This window comes from Sipha flava, unplaced genomic scaffold (assembly GCF_003268045.1).
Source record: "Sipha flava isolate LNK unplaced genomic scaffold, YSA_version1 74_pilon_pilon, whole genome shotgun sequence".
NCBI classification, from domain to species: domain Eukaryota; kingdom Metazoa; phylum Arthropoda; class Insecta; order Hemiptera; family Aphididae; genus Sipha; species Sipha flava.
In genome coordinates this window covers 475,616-495,143 of record NW_020273614.1, presented here as the reverse complement: position 1 = coordinate 495,143, position 19,528 = coordinate 475,616, and the positions used below count along the sequence as shown (strand labels likewise).

General features: G+C 29.5%; 2 protein-coding genes across 2 annotated transcripts; one reads left to right on the top strand and one right to left on the bottom strand.

Annotated features, from left to right (window-relative positions):
- The first annotated feature begins 7,467 nt into the window (after positions 1-7,467).
- On the top strand, positions 7,468-9,988 carry LOC112692549 (histone H2A.Z-specific chaperone CHZ1). Its single transcript, XM_025567246.1, has 3 exons — positions 7,468-7,833; positions 9,585-9,723; positions 9,778-9,988. The coding sequence occupies exons 1-3, from the start codon at positions 7,729-7,731 to the stop codon at positions 9,831-9,833; spliced, it is 300 nt and encodes a 99-aa protein (XP_025423031.1). The 5' UTR covers positions 7,468-7,728; the 3' UTR covers positions 9,834-9,988.
- Positions 9,989-11,276: 1,288 nt separating this feature from the next.
- LOC112692548 (golgin subfamily B member 1-like) lies at positions 11,277-19,528 on the bottom strand. The gene is made up of 6 exons (XM_025567245.1): positions 19,341-19,528; positions 15,677-15,761; positions 13,855-15,327; positions 13,639-13,793; positions 11,514-11,600; positions 11,277-11,458 (listed from the first exon to the last, which is right to left on the bottom strand). The coding sequence occupies exons 2-6, from the start codon at positions 15,726-15,728 to the stop codon at positions 11,309-11,311; spliced, it is 1,917 nt and encodes a 638-aa protein (XP_025423030.1). The 5' UTR covers positions 15,729-15,761; positions 19,341-19,528; the 3' UTR covers positions 11,277-11,308.

The window sequence follows — 19,528 nt, the reverse complement described above, 5'->3', positions numbered from 1 at the left end:
AAAAGAAGTAATTAATTAATAGTAATACGTTTAAAAAATATACTATAAAATGTTAATTAAATAAAATAATTTTATTTTTTGACATTGACTTGTTTTAAATATATTACTTGTTTTAACTGTCATCTAAGTTGTAAACATGCTCTTTTATGCTTAGTAATTCTTAAATGAATTCAAATTTGCCGAAATCATTCTTATATCTATAAAATAAATCAACTCCGAATAAGTTTTCCATAGGTAAAAAATAAATTATAGATGGATCTAAAAATGAAAAATCATGTGCGACAATTTCCATTGTTCTTTGATATATTGAATCTTTGTCGTAGTACTGTTAAGATACTGTCAATAACATTTTGAATCATCATTTTACATTTTTTTCTTTACAAATGTCTTAAAACTCATCTTTTGCAATCTATTGCCGCTTGTACAATTAGTAAATGTACGTAATAGTCAATACGTTATTGAATGGCAGATAAAAATATTAATTGTGTTCTGCTATAGCCACCTAATAAAAACTTAACACAAAACGGGTTACTGAAATAGGTGCAACTATGGGGACCTAGGGAAGCTTAACTCCCAAAATATTTTTATAGCCTTCCCTGATTAAAAATAATTAATGTCAGAATTTTATGTTTAAGATTGAGATAAAATCTAATCATCTGTGTCTGTAATCTCATCACACAAAATAGTTAAATTGTTGTTTACAGTATTATATTTTTCGTTTGACTTAGGAATATCTAAAATCAATATTTAATTCACAAAATCAAGCTTTTTCATCGCCTAATCTTCATATAGCTAAAATTTGAACTGATCCTTTAATAGAGAGTAGAGACAAGTTTTGTCTATATGTAAATTAGTAGATAGAAATGTGAGTCTGTATTATCTTGAAACTTATAGCCCACCCAAAATGTAAGCTCCAGTTGTATCTATGATTACAGTATGTCAACTACTTGTTGATATCGGCATTCAACGTGTTAAATACCTAACAAATTACTGTATAATACTATTGATTATAAGTATTTATAATGTTTTATAATATTTATAATAAATTTATTTATAAAATAAACATAAATAATACCTATTATTTTTTTTTTCGAAAATATGTTTTAATTTATATATATTTTATGTTCATGACTTTATTTTATTTTTCATAAATTCAAGAGCACCCTTATACCAATAGTGTCTGGAGTTTGCCCACTTACCTCCCCTAGATCCGATAATGTTTATTACATCTGGAAAACAATATTTAAATACTCTTTAGTCCATTAAAAATAAATATTTCTATGACTATTAATTTTTATCGAATTGTATAAATATTAATAAATTATGATTAAACATTGATTTATATAATCAGTTATATTTTGTATTACTCTAAGTATGCGTAGATCATACGAAAGAATCGGTTTGCGGAGTGATCCTCGACATGCTACACCCTAAATTATTAAGAAACAATCATTATAAATATAAAATATCATTATATGGTTTAAGTGTTATTTAAATTTGGAGTTTTGAATGGCTCGTAAAGTCAAAAAAAAAATAAATAAAGTTAGAGATTTTCGATATTTTTCTTTTATGTCTATAAATGGATTTGTGCTTAACTAAAACTATTTAATCATATTCATTGAACCTAGGCATACCAGTTATACTGTTTCTATAAGTAGAAAGTGATGAAGAAAATTTGATTAAGATTATATAGTTTTTTATCGAGTAATATATTATAAATATTTCATTGTATAAGTTGTGGGGCTATAATTAGGATTATATAGACAGATTCTAGAAAACTAGAATATTGGTTTTAAATGCAAAATACCTTATAAAAAATATTAAAAATATACATTCTAAGTGTAGGATGATATCTTTTATTTCATCAAGTTTTGTACATACAAGACTACATTAAAGTACGTTATTAAAATATATACATAGTACTACACAATACATAAATAAGTATGCAGTAGTGTAAGTAGGATTTTATTCTGGGAAGTGGTGGGAGTGAACCCTTTAACCCCCTATCTGGGCCTGTTATGTAAAACATTTATAACATAGACAGATATTAAGTCACCTTAATGAGAGAGGGCTTTCAATTTATAACCATAGACGCCTATATATAAGTTCAGTATGAAACCTATCTTTCCTAAGGTTAAACATATGATAAATTCTTAGACACAAGGGGAGTTATATAAAGTTTATTGGAAGTTACATAAATTCTATTTTTTATGGGCAAGCTTCAATATATTCAGTAGGAGCTTTGTCAAACGTAGATTTATCATACTTATAAATATTAAATTGGTATGATTCTTATTACAAAATTAATTTCAAAATTTTAAAGGTAATCATGATAAACAATAGTTTATCAGAAACTATTAGAAAACGTTATGTCCTATATATCTCTTACATTGAATAAAAACTATATCGGAGTATTTTCACAAAATTACATCATTATTCACACAATAAAAATAATAATTGTTGAACTCTATACATTTTCAAAGCGTTTTACTAATCAAAAAAAAATTATTTCTTCCTTTCTTTCTTGGGTTTATCGGGTAATTAAAAAAAAAATTATACTAGTGTAAATCTTTCTGCACTGTATTACAACAATGTTGTTTATTCGATACACGATACAATATTTTTTTGAAACTTACTAATTTATACTAAAAACTGGTTGATGGTGTAGCCTTCTACAGGGCTGTAGAACTGTAGAAAACAAAAAATATTATCTATAACAATTACATGACCGACGTCAATGAGTGTACATAATTGACGCGATTTATTAAAAAAAAAATCAAATATATATTAATTATTTGTGTTTTAATATTTATTGTATCAATATTATTTATTATAAGTGGATAGTAATAAATATGAAATAGTAAAACAAAAACAACACGTATAAATTATTTAATTAAACACAAATAGTTATGATGAGGAGGCGACGGGGAAGGAATAACAGAAAATAAAAACACGTAACGCGCAGGCGCGTAACGAGTATTTATACCTTTTATAATATGGTACAAGAAAATTCTGGTTTGTAGCAGCAGCAGCAGCAGCAGCAGCCGCCGCCACCGCCGCCGAGAGCCCTCCCCAAAACGAGTAGTCTATAATGCACTGTACGAGTTTAGAGCCTATTCGAATGCGATGGTAAAATATCACCCCTGTGCAATACACCAACCCCTCCCACGACGAGTAGTGTAACTAAAAGTGCGTTAACATTAGTTATGAGTAATTCTTGAAAGTGAATTGATCTATTGGATCGATTTAAATTGAATGAAAAAATCTATTATAAAAGATCAGTGGCAAAAAATCGATTCACTTAAAATGTGTTTTTTTGTAATCAATAGAAGACACTCTTTGCAGATTTGTCTGTGATCAAGGTGAAAAATAGATGAAAATATAAAATATGTAGTAACTTTTAGTGATGGAAAATTCTTGAAAGTAAATCGATTATAATCGGAATGAAAACTTAGTGATAAGAACAAATTGTAGTATTAGCACTGTGAAAATATCAGAAATCGGATCAACATTAATATTGAATTGATTCACATAAGATATCGCATCAACAATTCAATTCTATCCACAAAAACAAATCGATCTCTTAGAAGATAGGATCATGAGATCAATTCAAAAAATCGATTCTTTGCATAAAAAAGATCGATTCAAATTGCCTATCACCAATTTACCTTATGCTCAGAAAGCGAACTAATACGTATTCGCCACGCCAAATCATATCAATCATATAAGTGTTAACGGCTCTGCCGAATACAAACCAATAGTTGATTCTGTATTTGTCCGTCTTCGTGCCGGTGAGAAAAATTAGTGATAAAGATAACAAAAAATGCCTATTCAGTGCAATAGTGCGATTCAGTATTCGGCCATGTTCGTAATCACAACTGTTTATTTCTTTAAATATCAAGTACATTGATTTTTTATTTAATTTGGAATATTAATGTAAAATTTAATAAATATGGACTGGACTAAATATGGAATTAAAGCATTTTATTTGGAAAACTACTGGTTCTCAGTACAAAATGTCTAAAAAAAAGTTGACTTTTGAAAAAAAATTTAACTAGAAACTAATGTAAATGTAGTAAAAGCATGAGCGTCCCTAGAAATTTTTTTAGAGTAGCAAAATTAACTTAAAAATAAATGAAGATTTATTTATACATTTACATATATCATATAATATAAATTTATACATATACTGATATTTTATTTATAATATATTATTATTTCTCTTCTTTATTACAATTAGGTATTATTATTATATATTTTATTAATACATTATTATTTTTCATCGAATATAAGATTAAATACGATAAAATAAAATGGTCCAAATTTTATTAAAGATAGTTTTCTTCTGTATATAATATACATGTTATATTAATCTATGTTTACTAAGTTGACGCGTTACAGATATGCTTTGGAAAGTAAATTTAAAATTCTAGGGGGAGATAAGTGCCCCGTCTTGCTCCCCTCCCTGGGAACGCCCATGAGTCGAAGTAAAAAGAATAAGAGTAAGTAGAAAGCCTTCTAGCATAATACCGGAGAAACAACGCGAGGGAAAAATTGTACGTACTGAAGCTAATAGTAAATCGTCATCATCACTTGATAAAATTTTAAATTAAAATGTATAAAAATATTTTAAAACCAAATTAATAAAATTAAGCAACATTATCGTGCATCTACTCGACTCTAAACAATGTTTGTACTTGTATTCTATACCAGGGTATTGGAGAGACGAAAGCTAGCGATTGCCTAACGAATAAATCGGATCGACAGTTCGACCCAGTGGTTGGCGAATTCACATTTGAATTTGTTCGGTAGCAAATATTCGTATTCGTTCGTATTTGCACCATCATGTAAACGCACCTTAACGACGAAGGTTTCGATTCACGTACACACGCAGGATGAAAAAAGAGCGGGATGTCCGTTAAATGAAGTGACGATCGTTTGTAATAGTGTTGTGGCGAGAGAAACGAAGGGGAAAAAATAGCGTATTCAAATAATGAGTGCTATAATAATACTTAAGTGTAATAGTATTGTTGTGTTATCAAGACGATTCACGTAGAAAATTCTGACGATCGCGCGGGGCAGGAAATATAACGGTCTTGGTTAAATCCCCGAATAATTGGTAAACATTATTTTTAAAATCGGTAATCGACTGATAAAATGATTGATGTTTTTTCCCATTTCTGTGGGCACGGGGATCTCAATGTCGCATATCGTTTTGGTATGTTAGAGTTACGTGTTCAACAATTATGTTAGGAAATAAATCGTGCGACGCATAATTATAAAATAATAATTAATATAACGTCGATTACGGTATTCGCGTAACCGAATAAAGTACACACATGCACGTTTTCAGTACATGACGCTTTTATTTGTACACAGATACACATACATACATGCACACCGATATTGGGACTCAGCCGTGTAAAGTAATAAAATACGTAATTTGTGTATGGTTCACGCGTGTCGGCCGGTGTTCCGAGGCAAAAAGATGTTTTTCGGACGAAAAATAAACATCGCACGTCGTATGTAACGCCACATGCGTTTCGTACACAAAAGTAGAGGTATAGACACGTTAACATGGTATACAAACAGAGTAATAGCGGCAAAGGCGAACGGTCGTCGGTGGCGCTATTACAATCATTATGGCGGAGCAAGATGTGCGCGGGCTCTGGGGCGTAAACACTCCGGTGTTTTCCAATGTCCCCGGTCGACCGATGTATAACCTCTTTGGCGAATCGATGTATGCGGCAACCATCGGCAGCGGCGTAGGCCGGCCTCGCTACCGGCGCAACCGTTACCCGGCGCGGCGGCGGCAACAGCGAATGGCGCGCACAACACGTTGTTGATATTGTTTTCCACGGTCCGCGTACCGAAATGGCCGACGTAGATATTATTATGGGTGTATTCGTGTCGCGCACCCAGAGCGCGCGCACGCACTTACGCACACACACGCACACATACTTGAGTCCCGTTTGGCGTTACGGTGGGACGTAAAATCAATGACTCCGTTGGCCGCGGCCGAGAGGTCCATGGAAATACGACGTATCGAACACGGGGAATAAAGGGTTGTGGACGAGGTGACGCAAAGAAATATTGCCACTTAGTTGGAAACCAACGGGCTATATGCATCTTACGTACCCAGTAGATCTGTGTTGGAAACCAACGGAGAGTTAGCCAATGAGCTATATTTTCGGGGCGCAACGTCCGTAATCAGTTGAATTTTGAACTCCGATTTTTATCCCCTCCCATATACTTCCATGTCCGTAAAATTCCCGCGCAACGATTGTACGGGACTATCGTATTTGTCCCTGTACCAGCGCCACGGGAAGCGATAACGATCATAATGAATCGACAAGCAGATCGTTCTGATCTGTCGTGTATATTGTAAACCAGTCTTGTTAAACTCAAAGTATCAAATGGGCCAAATATATTATATTGTTGAATATGCGGGTCAAACATATAAATTTAACCAAAAAAATTTTCATATTATATTTTATAATATACACATAAAACCATCGATAAAACTTATTCAATTACAGTTTATCAGAATATTAACCATAACTTAAATCAAATACAACATCCTCTAAGAGTCTAAGAGAGTTGCGACAATATTAATATTTTATAATTTTTTCTATTTTTTATTTTGTCGATTGTTATGGTAGCCGCGGGCCACAAAAAATTAGCCGTGGGCCACATGCGGCCCGTGGGCTGCGTGTTTGACATGCCGGCTATAAACAAATTGTCGACGGTCGTGCAATGAGAGAAAAGTGAAAAATACCGCACACCGACGAAGCACGTCACGATAATGTTGTATAGGTATTTGGTAATTAGAGCTCGGACAATGATGGTTTCTTCTCGTGATACGACTTATGATGCTGTACGGAACTACGGGTGTAACCTAATATAATTAGTAACGAAAAAACATTTAAGCCTTACGCCATGTTACGAGATGTAAAATTATAATTTGTAATATTTCTAACAGGAATTTATAATGCCACTTTTTGATGAAAAATACAACGAACACAGTTGTCAAAATGAAATTAATATTATGTATAAGTTCTTGTATTTTTGTAGCGTTTACCGGAGTGTTACGTTTACAAAAACGGTTCAATGTTTTGAATTCGTACAAAAACACCACCTTACACAGTGTGCGTGTGTGCGTGGGTTTTTTTTATGTTCAATATTAACGCTAAAAGCGTCCGCGTGGTCGTGCTGTCGATTGCTTTAATCTCAGCGCCATTGCCGTAGGCCGCCGTTTTTAATCTCAAACCCCTCTTGGTTTTTCACAATTTTTCTCCGTAGATTGTTTAAAACAAAAAAGAAAAATTTATTCGGCCAAAAAAAATACACAAAAAATTTAGCAATAAATAATGGGGTTTTAAATAACTAAAAACAATTGAAAACAGACATCAGAAAACCGGCTATGGCCCGGCCCCACCAGCACGCGCCATCTTCACAAACAAAGAACACCGCTGGCTCGAGCCGTATTCGTTGTCCGTTTGTCTGATCGTTCGTGTGCTCTGTTTGCTTCCTGAGGTGATCCGCGTGCATTTACTCCGCTTTTATTTGTTTTCGCATTTTATTTTTGTCCGCAAATTGTGTACTAGGATTTATCGTCCACGTTTTGTAGTACGCAGACCGGTGTGTTACTCTCGATACCATTAACGAATCGACATTCGATTAAAGTTATAATTTATTATTTTAATTACAATAAAACCAAATTCCATAATGAGTACGAAAGAAGCCAAGAATGATGTTGCAGTAGAAAAGATCGCCGACAACGATGTCGCAGATGCCAAGGCCGACATTAAAGGAACCAAAAGAACGGCAGACGTGAGTAGCCAGCAGTGTGCTTTTTATTTAATTTATTTTTTCTAATTAATTTGTTGGTAATTAGATTTTTTTTTTATAATCAAATATAATATAATTATGAGATGACTGTTGTTCTTCGTTCAGTTTCTTCTTGTTTATCTATTTTACTTGCTTTTATTATATAAGGATCGCGCATGAGTCCGTTACGCGCGCGTCCCGTGGTTTTCGAAATAACGTGGCCGCCGTTGGTTTTGTCACCGGCACCCGTACCGCGTTACCGGTTACTGTCAGTCTATCGCCACAGCCGTATTTCCGTGTACCCATGCCCGCCATTTTTAACCCCCGACGTATTGCGGATGCATTGGTATTATGATGCATCGTGTTACCGATGGATACGATATACACGTTGCCGGCCGGCACGCGTGCGGTTTTTTCCGTGTCCTTCCCATGCCGTGCGACGATAATACACTTCAACACTTAAACATTGCTATGGCGGTAGTTGTCACTAGAAACAGATTTATATTTTTTCCACAATTATTTACCCCCAATATGAAGTCTTTCATTCATCATCCACTTATGTATTTATCTAGAATCATCATCGTCTCCCGATAATTCAACGACGCCCGCCGTTTGTTTCCGGCACATCGACAACGGTTGTTTACCCGGTCTCTTTCTAACCCCCTCCCTCCTCGCACATCACTGGCAGCGCTGCACTCCCGCCATTGACGCCGCCGCCGCCACCACCACCATCACCACCACCACCACCACCACCAACACCAACACCACCACCGCTTCGTTCACTACTTGTTTCTCTTTACGGGTCGTGTGTAGTTAATATACGCAATCTAACACTTACAAAATTTACCACAAAACACCGTTTAATTAAACCGTGTCTGTACCATGTCCGTCTTATTGTTGTTTTAGTCATAATTATTTTTATGTTATTAATTATTAATAGCGGCTTGTTACTGAATTTGTCGTTGGCGCGGTAGGCATTTTTGATTCTTGTGTGCACGTGCTATATACCACTTAGGCGCACCGCCGTCACTTTTTCGTAGCGAATTGTCGACATTGGCGTCCAATCTCGATGTAGATGGTCGGCGGCGGGGGATATGACATTCATTCTTCTTAAGACAGCGCATTACGTGAAAGAGGGTAACATAGACCACCGTGGGTTCAAACCCGTTTTTCTTCCTTTTTCAGGGAAGGGATTTTAGAAGGAATGACTTATATTTAGGTATATTTATACAAAATATTTGTATATATATGAATCGAATATAAGAGCTCACAAGTGTTGGACTACATCAAAACCAGGGCAGAAATAACAATTATGTTTGTGAGCTGTTGTTTATGCATCTACATCTTTTGTATATTATATTTATTTCCAAACAGGCATTTTGAAAGACTCAGTTGATAGTTCGGCCTGTTGAGAATAATATCCCATGTCTCGTTTTAAGTGTTCCCAACGTAAATGATGAATATTTATCATAAGATGTACCAATTCATGTATTTAATTTTTTTTTTTTTTTGTCATTTCAAATAAAATTCATACACGTCATATATGTTAGTATTTTCATATATTAAAAACATTTATTCGCTAAAAATTATTAGTACCATGTTTAATACCTTGTTTTCTGTGAAATAATTTTATTGTTCACTTCTGATTCTTATTTATTGGTGATAACTTCTAAATTTTCTGAATATTAAATTCATGTTGAATATAGTAAAAAGATTAATAAAAAATTATAAATTACCAATTTGTTGTATTTCAGGAAAAATCAGAAGAAGTAAAAAAATTGAAAAAAGAAGAAAATGGTGAGGAAGACCTTGACGAAGAAGATGAACCTGAAGGAGAAGAAGATGAGGAAGAAGAATTTGCCGAAGGTGAAGATGATTTAGATGAGGCTGATGGTATGTTTATATTTATATAGTATTTATATAGATAATATAAGTTTTAATTTTTAGGATGTTCGGAAGATGATGATGATGAAGCTGATGTTGTAGAAGAAGAAGATGATTGATGTGTAAACTGACATAATGTACAATTGAACAAGTCTCTTAATTTTATATAATTTATACATAGTGCCGCATGTACTCGGTAACTCCGTTTGATAGAATTTGGTTTCAAAAGTCATTTTTTTTTTTTTTTTTTTTTTTTTTATATATACATAATATGTAAATCAAAGCTTTTTTGCTACTGAGTGACTAAGACAAAATTGAATTTTTTTAAAAATAATTTAAATTATTATATTCCTAATAATTTTGTCTTATGTACATGTTCTAAGTCTCTAGTCACTCACTATCAGTCAAGTTTTGAGCATGTACTTGTGAAAAAATAGTTTCTAAACTTTAGATAACACTTGACTGGAATACTTTAAACTAACTCGACCACCGATTTTTTACATATTCATTTTTTTTTTTTTTTTAACAGATTATGACGCAATAATTTTTCTTTTTTCAAGTAAATTTAATACTACTTAAGTATAAGTAAATAATTTAAATATTTACAAAATAAAATTTGAAATACTAAATTGTAATTTAGTTCATAGGTTTGTCTTCTAAAAATATATATACACATAATATATATACATAAACATATATATTATCGTTTAAAATTTAAGCTACTTTTGTATAAAATTTTGATTAAATGATAAGATAATCAAATAAGTATCTTGTGTTGGTTTTATTTATTTTGTATTCTCGGCATGTTTCAAAGTTTAGGACATTTTTTGTTTCTCATTCCAACTAAAAAACAATGTAAGAACTTTTTAGCTACTGAAAATATGTTTTAAGTTTATATTTAATATTAAATAAAATTAATTGTAATTTCAATTTATTTTTTCCCAATTAAGTAAAATACTATAAGTATATATATTTATACATATTTCTTATTCATTTTTTTTTTTGTTAGACAGTATTGTAGTTGACAATTTTTGTTGTAAATAATTCTAGTACAAAAAGATGTTTGGATTGTTAATACACTTAATACATATTGTCAGTTGCTACAGCTCAGCATTTGGTTTTTATTTACACTTATTCTATTAAACTTTACTTGGTTTAAATGTTTTTATTATCTATAGTAATTTGACATTAATAATATTTTGAGTTTGCCCTTTTTTATTTTGATCACATTTACAGTGAGAATTGAAAATTATTTGTTCACTAATACTGTATTAATAAATCATTTAATTGTTATCAAAAAGTTGTGATTTCATGGCACATACCAAATGAATCGATAAAATATTGTCAACAATAATAATCATTTGAAAATAAATTTAATATATTTATTTTGGTTATGTACCTGATTCTTTAAATAAGAATTTTAAATTAATAACCACCTAATAAATATTCATGGAAGAATTACACTATTAATTTTTCAATTTATTTTGAGGTCAACACATTTTTACTTTGCTACATATAAAATAAATGTTTATATACATAAAATTTGATTTGCCAAACAAATTGTTGTCTTATTAATTTAAATTTTAAATTTAAGTTAGTTGAAGTGTCTTAATTTGCTGATGTTACAGTATCTGTTATTTTCAAGGTATTTTATTTTTTCATCGCGTATTTTACACTGTTCTAATAATATCCTGTTTTCTTGTTTAACTTTTTTCATTATGTCAATTGAACATTCCCTATAAATCTGTATCAATGAAAAGTTAATGTTAAATTTTGAGTAATTGTGTTTTTAAACTTACTTGATATCTTGTGTCCTTAGTTTTTGGTTTAAGTATACCACGTTGCATTATGGATATATGTTCTTTCATGTCATTGATTTCAAGAGACTGCAATTATTTTATATAAATCAATAATAATCATATTAAATTATTATTATATAATCAATTTTATTATTCAAATTACAAATCTAATATAAATTTAATTAAAATCTAGGGCTTTCTTTATTGATTCTTTTTCGTAAATAGTAAATGATAAACAACCTATAGGTAGTACAATTTAATGAAGCCCAAAAAAAATTATTATTGATCATTAGAAAGAAAATGTGAATGATAAAAGAAACTTATTTGGGGCTGATAAAAAATTTGTAACAGGCTTAAACCATGTGTAGTCCTCTCTAAGTAAATTTTGGTTTGGAGACATTTGTTATACTGTTATGGTTTTATTTGTGTTTATAAAAGTTATGAATCATTAAACATCAGTGTATCCATTTCCATTATGCAAAATTTAAATTTTCATGTGGATTATATATATTTTTTAAATATTTTAATCCATTTGTAAATTACTTAATTGATTTAACCAGTAAAATGTATAACTGATTATAAAAAATATATAAATGTTAAATGTTTTTTTAAAATTATTTTACAAAAAATTTTTTTAGTACAATCACATTCTCTTTCTTTTTATTTAAACATATGCTGTCTATTGAACATTACTTATTTATCAAACAAATATAAGTAGAGCTCGGATGTTAATGACCAAAATTTCATCAAAATATGCAATTATATGCCAATAAAATGTATTAAATACATCTATTTTTTCAGTAAATATATGCAAAAAAAAAATGGTTCTGCAGTATGCACTCAGTTACAGATACTAGGCTACAATTATAATTAGATTTTAGACAATATATTCTTGTAATAAGTAGGATGATATAACAGTGGTTTTAATGAAGAACAAACATTTGTATGAATAAGTAATATATTATATAATTATTACAAATTATTATATACAATTAACGCGTTAGTCGTTGTAGTCTCGTTATTTGTTTCGAATAATAATATAATCAACGAGTTCGTCATCGTTTCGTTAAAAAATAAATGATTAAAAATTAAATAAATATTAAAATACTTGTGCCATGTCCCTCAAAAATGCGTTAGATGTGTCACTTTTATTCAAACCTCTCCACCATGATTCAATTAGATACCTGTAATAGTTAGATGCAGGAAGAAAGAGTACTAAACTTTATTACCACGATAATAAAGATATAAATTACATAGTAGAGCGCATACAACAAGATAGCCAAAAAAATAGTTAATATTAATTCAAAAAATGTATAAACTCTTTGGAATATGTATTTTAAATTATTTAATTAAAAAAAACACACCTAATAAGTACGGAAAAAATTATTAATTAGTTTTCGATCTAAGTTAAATTTTAAAAAAGTTTTAAAGTTAAAATTTAAAGTTAAATTTTTAAAATTTTTAAAGTTAAATTTTACATAGGTTAAGCATTTTAAGTATCAAGATTACACTGTACAACAATAATTTTGCTGATGTTTCAAACTAACTTTCGACGATCCAACAAGAAATTTTTGTAGACTAAAAATAATATAATTAACGGTTATGATCAATAATTTATAATAATATGGACAGTTTTTAATATTATACTTATTAATTTATAAAATATATGCTACTTAACCTAGAAACAATCGATATATGCATTTAAATGTTCAATCATGTCAAGTATGCAATATAAGTTTGTATATTTGCAATCGAGATTTCATGAAACGATTTTACATCATACTAGAGTATAATTCTGGTCGAAAAAAATATGCCAAGTCATAAACATCGGAGCTCTAATTATAAATGTATTAACATTTAAATAGTTGCTTAGCAATGAAATAATCTTAATAATTCATAATGTTCAAATTAGATTAATTATTATAAATTCATTTTTTATTTAATAAAAATTACCAATTAGTAGGACTTGGAATGGGCTATAATTATTATTTATTAATATTAATACCTATTTTATTAATTGGTATGCTTATTTTTTTCCTTGACTTACGATGAATATTATGTATTACATTCAAATTTGTATTTTTTGTATTTCAAGAAGCTTGAAAGAGCTCATTTAATTACGTACTTGAATGGTTGAGATACGAGTTAAATTGTTTATCTGGTTTGTAGCATTAAACAGTTGTAAACTAGCTAATTTTTCAGCCGTAATTAAAAAGGAATTTTTTTTATCTAATTTTTTTTTTAAATCTTGTATTTCAAGTCTCAGTTTGATTTCTGTATCTGAAATAAAAACTTAAGCATAAAAATACAAACAAAAATTATAACATTATATTAAACATACCAACTAAACTTGTTATTCTTAAATTATAATCTTTTTTCAAATTATCAACTTCCACCTGATGTTCCAATAAAGTATCATGTTTTTTTCCCATTTCATTTTTCATTATATCATATTTTTTTTTTATATTTTCGTGTTTGGCTATCCAACCGCTCCTAGCTAAACACTGTTGTTGGATAGCATTTTGCATATTGTGTAACACACTTTCATATCTAGTTATTTTTTTCTTACATGTGAACATATCTTCCAACATAATGTTCATTTGTTGTTCTAATGTACTCAAAACGTGTAAGAAATCATTAAACTGCATTAATGATTGATGTTTTCTTAGTTCTTTCTTTTCTTGGTAGGTTTTATTTTTCTCATTTCTCTTGCTCAACACGTATTCTAAGGTCATAACGTTGTCTCTTAAGTTTTGTATTTCTTCCTCAGCAGAATTGTTGATTTGTTTTAACATAGAGCATTCATTTTGCATTGCTTCAATTTCGACGTTCTTTTCTTGAATTCTATCCGTAAAATCTTCTACCATTTGTTGTACGTAACTTTCGTTTTTTTTATGTATGGCCTTTTCATTGTTATACATCACTATGGTTTGGTTTAATTTATTCGTCTGTTCATTTAAATTCAAGTTCAGAGTTTTTATTATGTTATCACTGTCTACACAATTTATTTCCTTTTCTGCTAACTGTTCTTTGTAATGGTTAACTAATGATTTTAATTGCACGTTTTTTTTGTTAACCTTATCATAGGCGGATAGTAACTGGGAATATTCTTTTTTTAGATCATTATACTCATTCTCTTTGTTTATAAACAAAGTCCGGTCAAATTTGTGGTTTTCAATTTCGATAGTTAATCGTCCATTTTCGCTCTCTAAACGTTCCTGCCATTCTTTATAGTTATCGATTTCTTTGAATAATTGATTATGATCTTCAACATATTGAGATAAATTATTGTTAATTGTTTCAAAGTGTTCTGCTTTGTCGCGTATAATGTTAAGGATCATATTTATTAGATCTGGCATCCGATAATTTTCGACTTCATAAACTATATCACTTGATCCTTTGAGTTGATTAATTTCTTCGGCAATTAATAACTTGCATTCGTTTAGTTCGTTTCTGTTTTTTGAATCATTAAGTATGTTATCGAAGTATTCACCCTCTAAGTTTTCTGAAAACTCCGTTATGCGCTCCCCAAATAATTCCTTAATACCATTTTGATCTTTTTTTATTTTAAGCAAATTAATATCATCCATTAAACGTATTATTTTGAGATCTTTGATTTCAAGTTCTTGTTTTAATGAGTCTAAGCTGTTTAAAATTTCGTCATAATGATTTATAACTAATATGCGTTGTTTGTTCATGGCGTATTTCAACTCGTTGTTTTCTTTTAATGTATACCAGTATTCTTTTTCACGTGCAGCGTAAATATTGGCTAAATGCATAACATCTTCCTTTTCTTTAAATTTACGATCTAATGCTAAAGAAAGATTAATTATTAATTTTTCAAATTCAAATTTAACCCTATTAAATTCTTCTACAACCCAATTATAATTTTTTACATTTTGTTTTTAAAATTGTATTCCTCATGTTTAATATTTTGTTATTTTTTTCAGGTTCAGCGATAACTATACAAGTTAATCCTATAATTTTTTCTAAATGAATGGCATCTCTTTCGTTCATAACGTACTCACTGTATTTTATTTTAACCATCAAATTTTCTTTAAATTTGGTAATAATGTCCAGGTAAGAAATATTTAATTTAAACACAAAAATTGTTTTAATTTTAAAGTTATCAAACGAATTAAAATTGTGATTAATTTATTTACCTGCAGTATTATAGTCCATGGCCACAATATTATCTCTTGTATCTGATGACATAATTTCACTAGATTTGCTATTATACTGTAATACCTATAATTATAATAATACAATTGGAAAATTTCAAATAATTGTATTGTATTATAATAGCCATATTATGAAATATGGATGTTAAATAATTGGATTTAAATTTTAATACTTTATAATAATATATTAAATCAATATATTAATCAAATGTGGAATTACTTGTGGCGTTTCAATCTATATACAAGTAGGGAAAATTTTCTTTCTCATAATATATTGGTAGTAGGGGTAGTTGCTACAGTCACGTAAATAGGTGTTTTATTTTGATTTCTTTTTTGGGGGATTAACTTTTTAGATAATGGTGGTATACACTATATATTTTAACTTGTGGTTGTTTTGGAAGGAAGGGGATGGGCGATTGCTCCAACCGCCGCCCCTTAAATACTTAATAATCAGTGACGCCGAACTACAAAAAATGTAGTATGGCGAATATCAAATTTTAAAAGTACTTATCCACCTACCAATTGGTGTAAACGGTGGAGGGGGCTGAAACCCTACCATAATATTATATTCAAAATTGATATTAATACATAATAAACATTATATATAATTTCATATTGTGACATCAATAATTTATGATATAGCCGATAAATTAAAGAACTTTTAGAATATTATTTTGATTTTATTGAAGGTTTCGAAGATTTAGGACGTTATGGATGAACTAATAAAAGTGCAAATATCGTTTTAGTTTTTATGGCTCGTGGTATATATTCTTCATGGAAATTTCCGATTGCTTACTTCCTTGTGCATTCTGGAGTGAATAAAAACATTTAAAAAAAATTAATAATTGATGTTCTTCAGAAATTATTTGAAGTCAGTTTACATTCAAAAATTATAGTTTGCGATCAAGGCAGAAATAATCAGAGTACCTACATTAAAATCTTTAAATATCTCTGAAAACAGTCCATTTTTTTTGTAAACAATATCAAATTTTTTTTCTTTATTTGACGTACCTCACCTTCTTAAAAGTTTTCGAAACAATTTAATTGGCGCCTTTTATATAAAAGATAATAAAATTATTTTATTTAATGATATTAAAAAAACTTACGAGTTAGATAAATTGAACAATAAAAGTAAATCTTTCATCATAATAACAAATTCACACATTTACCTTAATTCTTTCCAAAAAATTTGTGTTAAATTAGCCGTTCAATTATTAAGTAAATCGATGGCAGCTACTATCGGAACTTGCAAAGAAACGGAACAACTTCAGAGTGTTATTTCCTTAAATATCACTGACATTATAAAATTTATTAATAATTTATTCGATTGCCTTAATAGTAGATTGTTATATAGCAATAATCCATACAACTGTGCCTTGACTTATTCCGGGACTGCAAAACAATTTTTAATAGAAGTTTCTACGTATTTTGTAAATTTACAAAAAATAAAATTAGGAAAATTATTACAACCTCCGTATATTAAATTTTTTACTCAAACTATTAATGGGATACTGTAATTTTTTTAATTAAAAAAATCAAACTTTTTTGTATTTTTAATGACAAATCGTTTAAATTAAGACGTTTTGGAAAATTTTTTCAGTATATTTAGATAGAATGGTGGTTATATAAAAAATCCTATTGCTAGAACTATTAGGACTAATATTTCTTATTATAAGAAGTTCATGTACTTTTCTTTGTTTTCGTCTAATAACACCAATTATGAGATAGTCCAAGAAGTCCATGAGACGGTAATTATTGACGAAGAAAAACCATAAAATAAAATAATTTCTGAAAATTTAGATACTTCTGATTCTGATACAGAATATAATTCCGAACTATTGATTTCTTCTTCTTCATCAGTTAATGAAAATCTTATTGAAAATAAAGCAGACAACATAGTTACTTTAGAAGATTGTTCAGTTACATATTTTGCAGGGTGCTTAGAATATAAATGTTTAAAACAATGTATTTGCAACCGTTGTAATGAATTGTTCATAGATAAAAATTTAAATGAAAAAAATCAATTGCTCTTATTAAATAAAAATTATACGTCGATTGATTGTGATAAAGGACTTAAAATGCCGATATTTTTAACGAAGAGTTAATATAATATAATCAATGCCGTATTAAATATTTTTGAAAATAATTTAAAAAAAACTTTTACACCGAAAATCAATAAAATGTCAACTAATTGAACGTTTAAAAACAAATAATATAATTTTAAAGTAGCTAAACGAATCATAAGAATGCAAAGAACATAAAATGTACATTATTAAATAACTTTTGATATGTAAAATATTTAATAAAACAAAAACATTTTCAACTACTACAAAAATTGGCAAAAATAGCTAAATTAAAAATATTAAATCATATTTATAAATTAATTGTCAGATTTTCCTTTTTTATTATTTAAGTTATCTATTCTGGTTTTCATATTTTCTTATAATATATTTATTACATTCTGCTATTAAATTTCAGATTTGGAAACAACAGCAGTTGTACTACTGTGTAGTGTATACTGTACACTAATAATGGAATACCGGCATTGCAAACGGTCGGTTTTTACGGGGTTCAAAATAGGCAATTATTTTAGTGCGTGCGTGCATACCTACATATGGGTGCGTAGTAAATTATTAATAGTGTTAGTGCGGTTGTATTATCTTCCTCTCTGTCAGAGACTCTGGTCTCATCGTTATCCAATATTTATCTGTATTCTGTAATTGTGTTGGCCCACATGATTTCGTTATACATAAAATTTAATATAATTTTATTTTTAGTATTTGTTGTAATAATTAGAGGTCGGATTTATATGACTACATATTTTGTATGAAAAGCATATTTTGGGGCTAGAGAATCTTTAATAAAGAGTATAAATATTGATGATTGAAGATGGTTTACAAATATGAAATAATAATAAAATATGTATTCGCGTAATCAGTGTATGTACGGTTAATTGAGATTCTAATTTGTTTTTTTGTTTTATTCGGAAATCTATTTTGATTGAACGCCGATAATACGGTTGTCGGTTATCTCTTCGATAAGTCCGTTATTGTAATCGCAGCGGGGTCCAATGATACCCGAATTAAGATTAGAAAAATGATGTGTTCATTTGTGCAACGCTACCTATCGACATGATTTTAGTATTCGAAAACCCCTATACCGCGGTATAGGTTTCGTATACCGTGGGCTATTATTTAATCAATGCTATTACTATTATCCAGTTCGATGCCCGAAAAGATGAAGGACGAACTTCCACCACCATTATTTAAAAAATAAATTTATATATTTATACAATAAAAACTCTGTTTTTCTATACATAATGAGTATTGAGTACTTAAATGTAAATTAACATGAACACATTTGTGGATACTAATTTCGAAAATGTGGGTGCTAAGCACCTCTCCAAATTTCACCTATGTATATATATAATTAGTAATAAAGTATGATATTCATCAACATTTTACATTTTTTCAAAACTGCCTGAAATGTTTTCCTGCGTTTTCCCCTGTCTACGGTATACCTTGAGACAAAATAATTGAGTCTCAAGTTCCAAATTAGGTATAGGTTAGGTATGTGCGCCTATTATGATAGTATGTTTGCACAGCTGTTATGCGCACTGCGTAGGTATAATTTGAAATTCACTTACCTATTCTATATTAAAGTACAGGTGTGAGAAATATTTAATATCTAAGTATCTTATGATTTTTAACACAAACCATAAAAAAAAAGAGTCGTGTACAATACATAAAGCGATTTTTTTGAGTCATACACTAATGTTTTAAGCTGTTCTTGCTGTTACAGTAGAAATGACTGGACGTCGTAATAAGATTTATT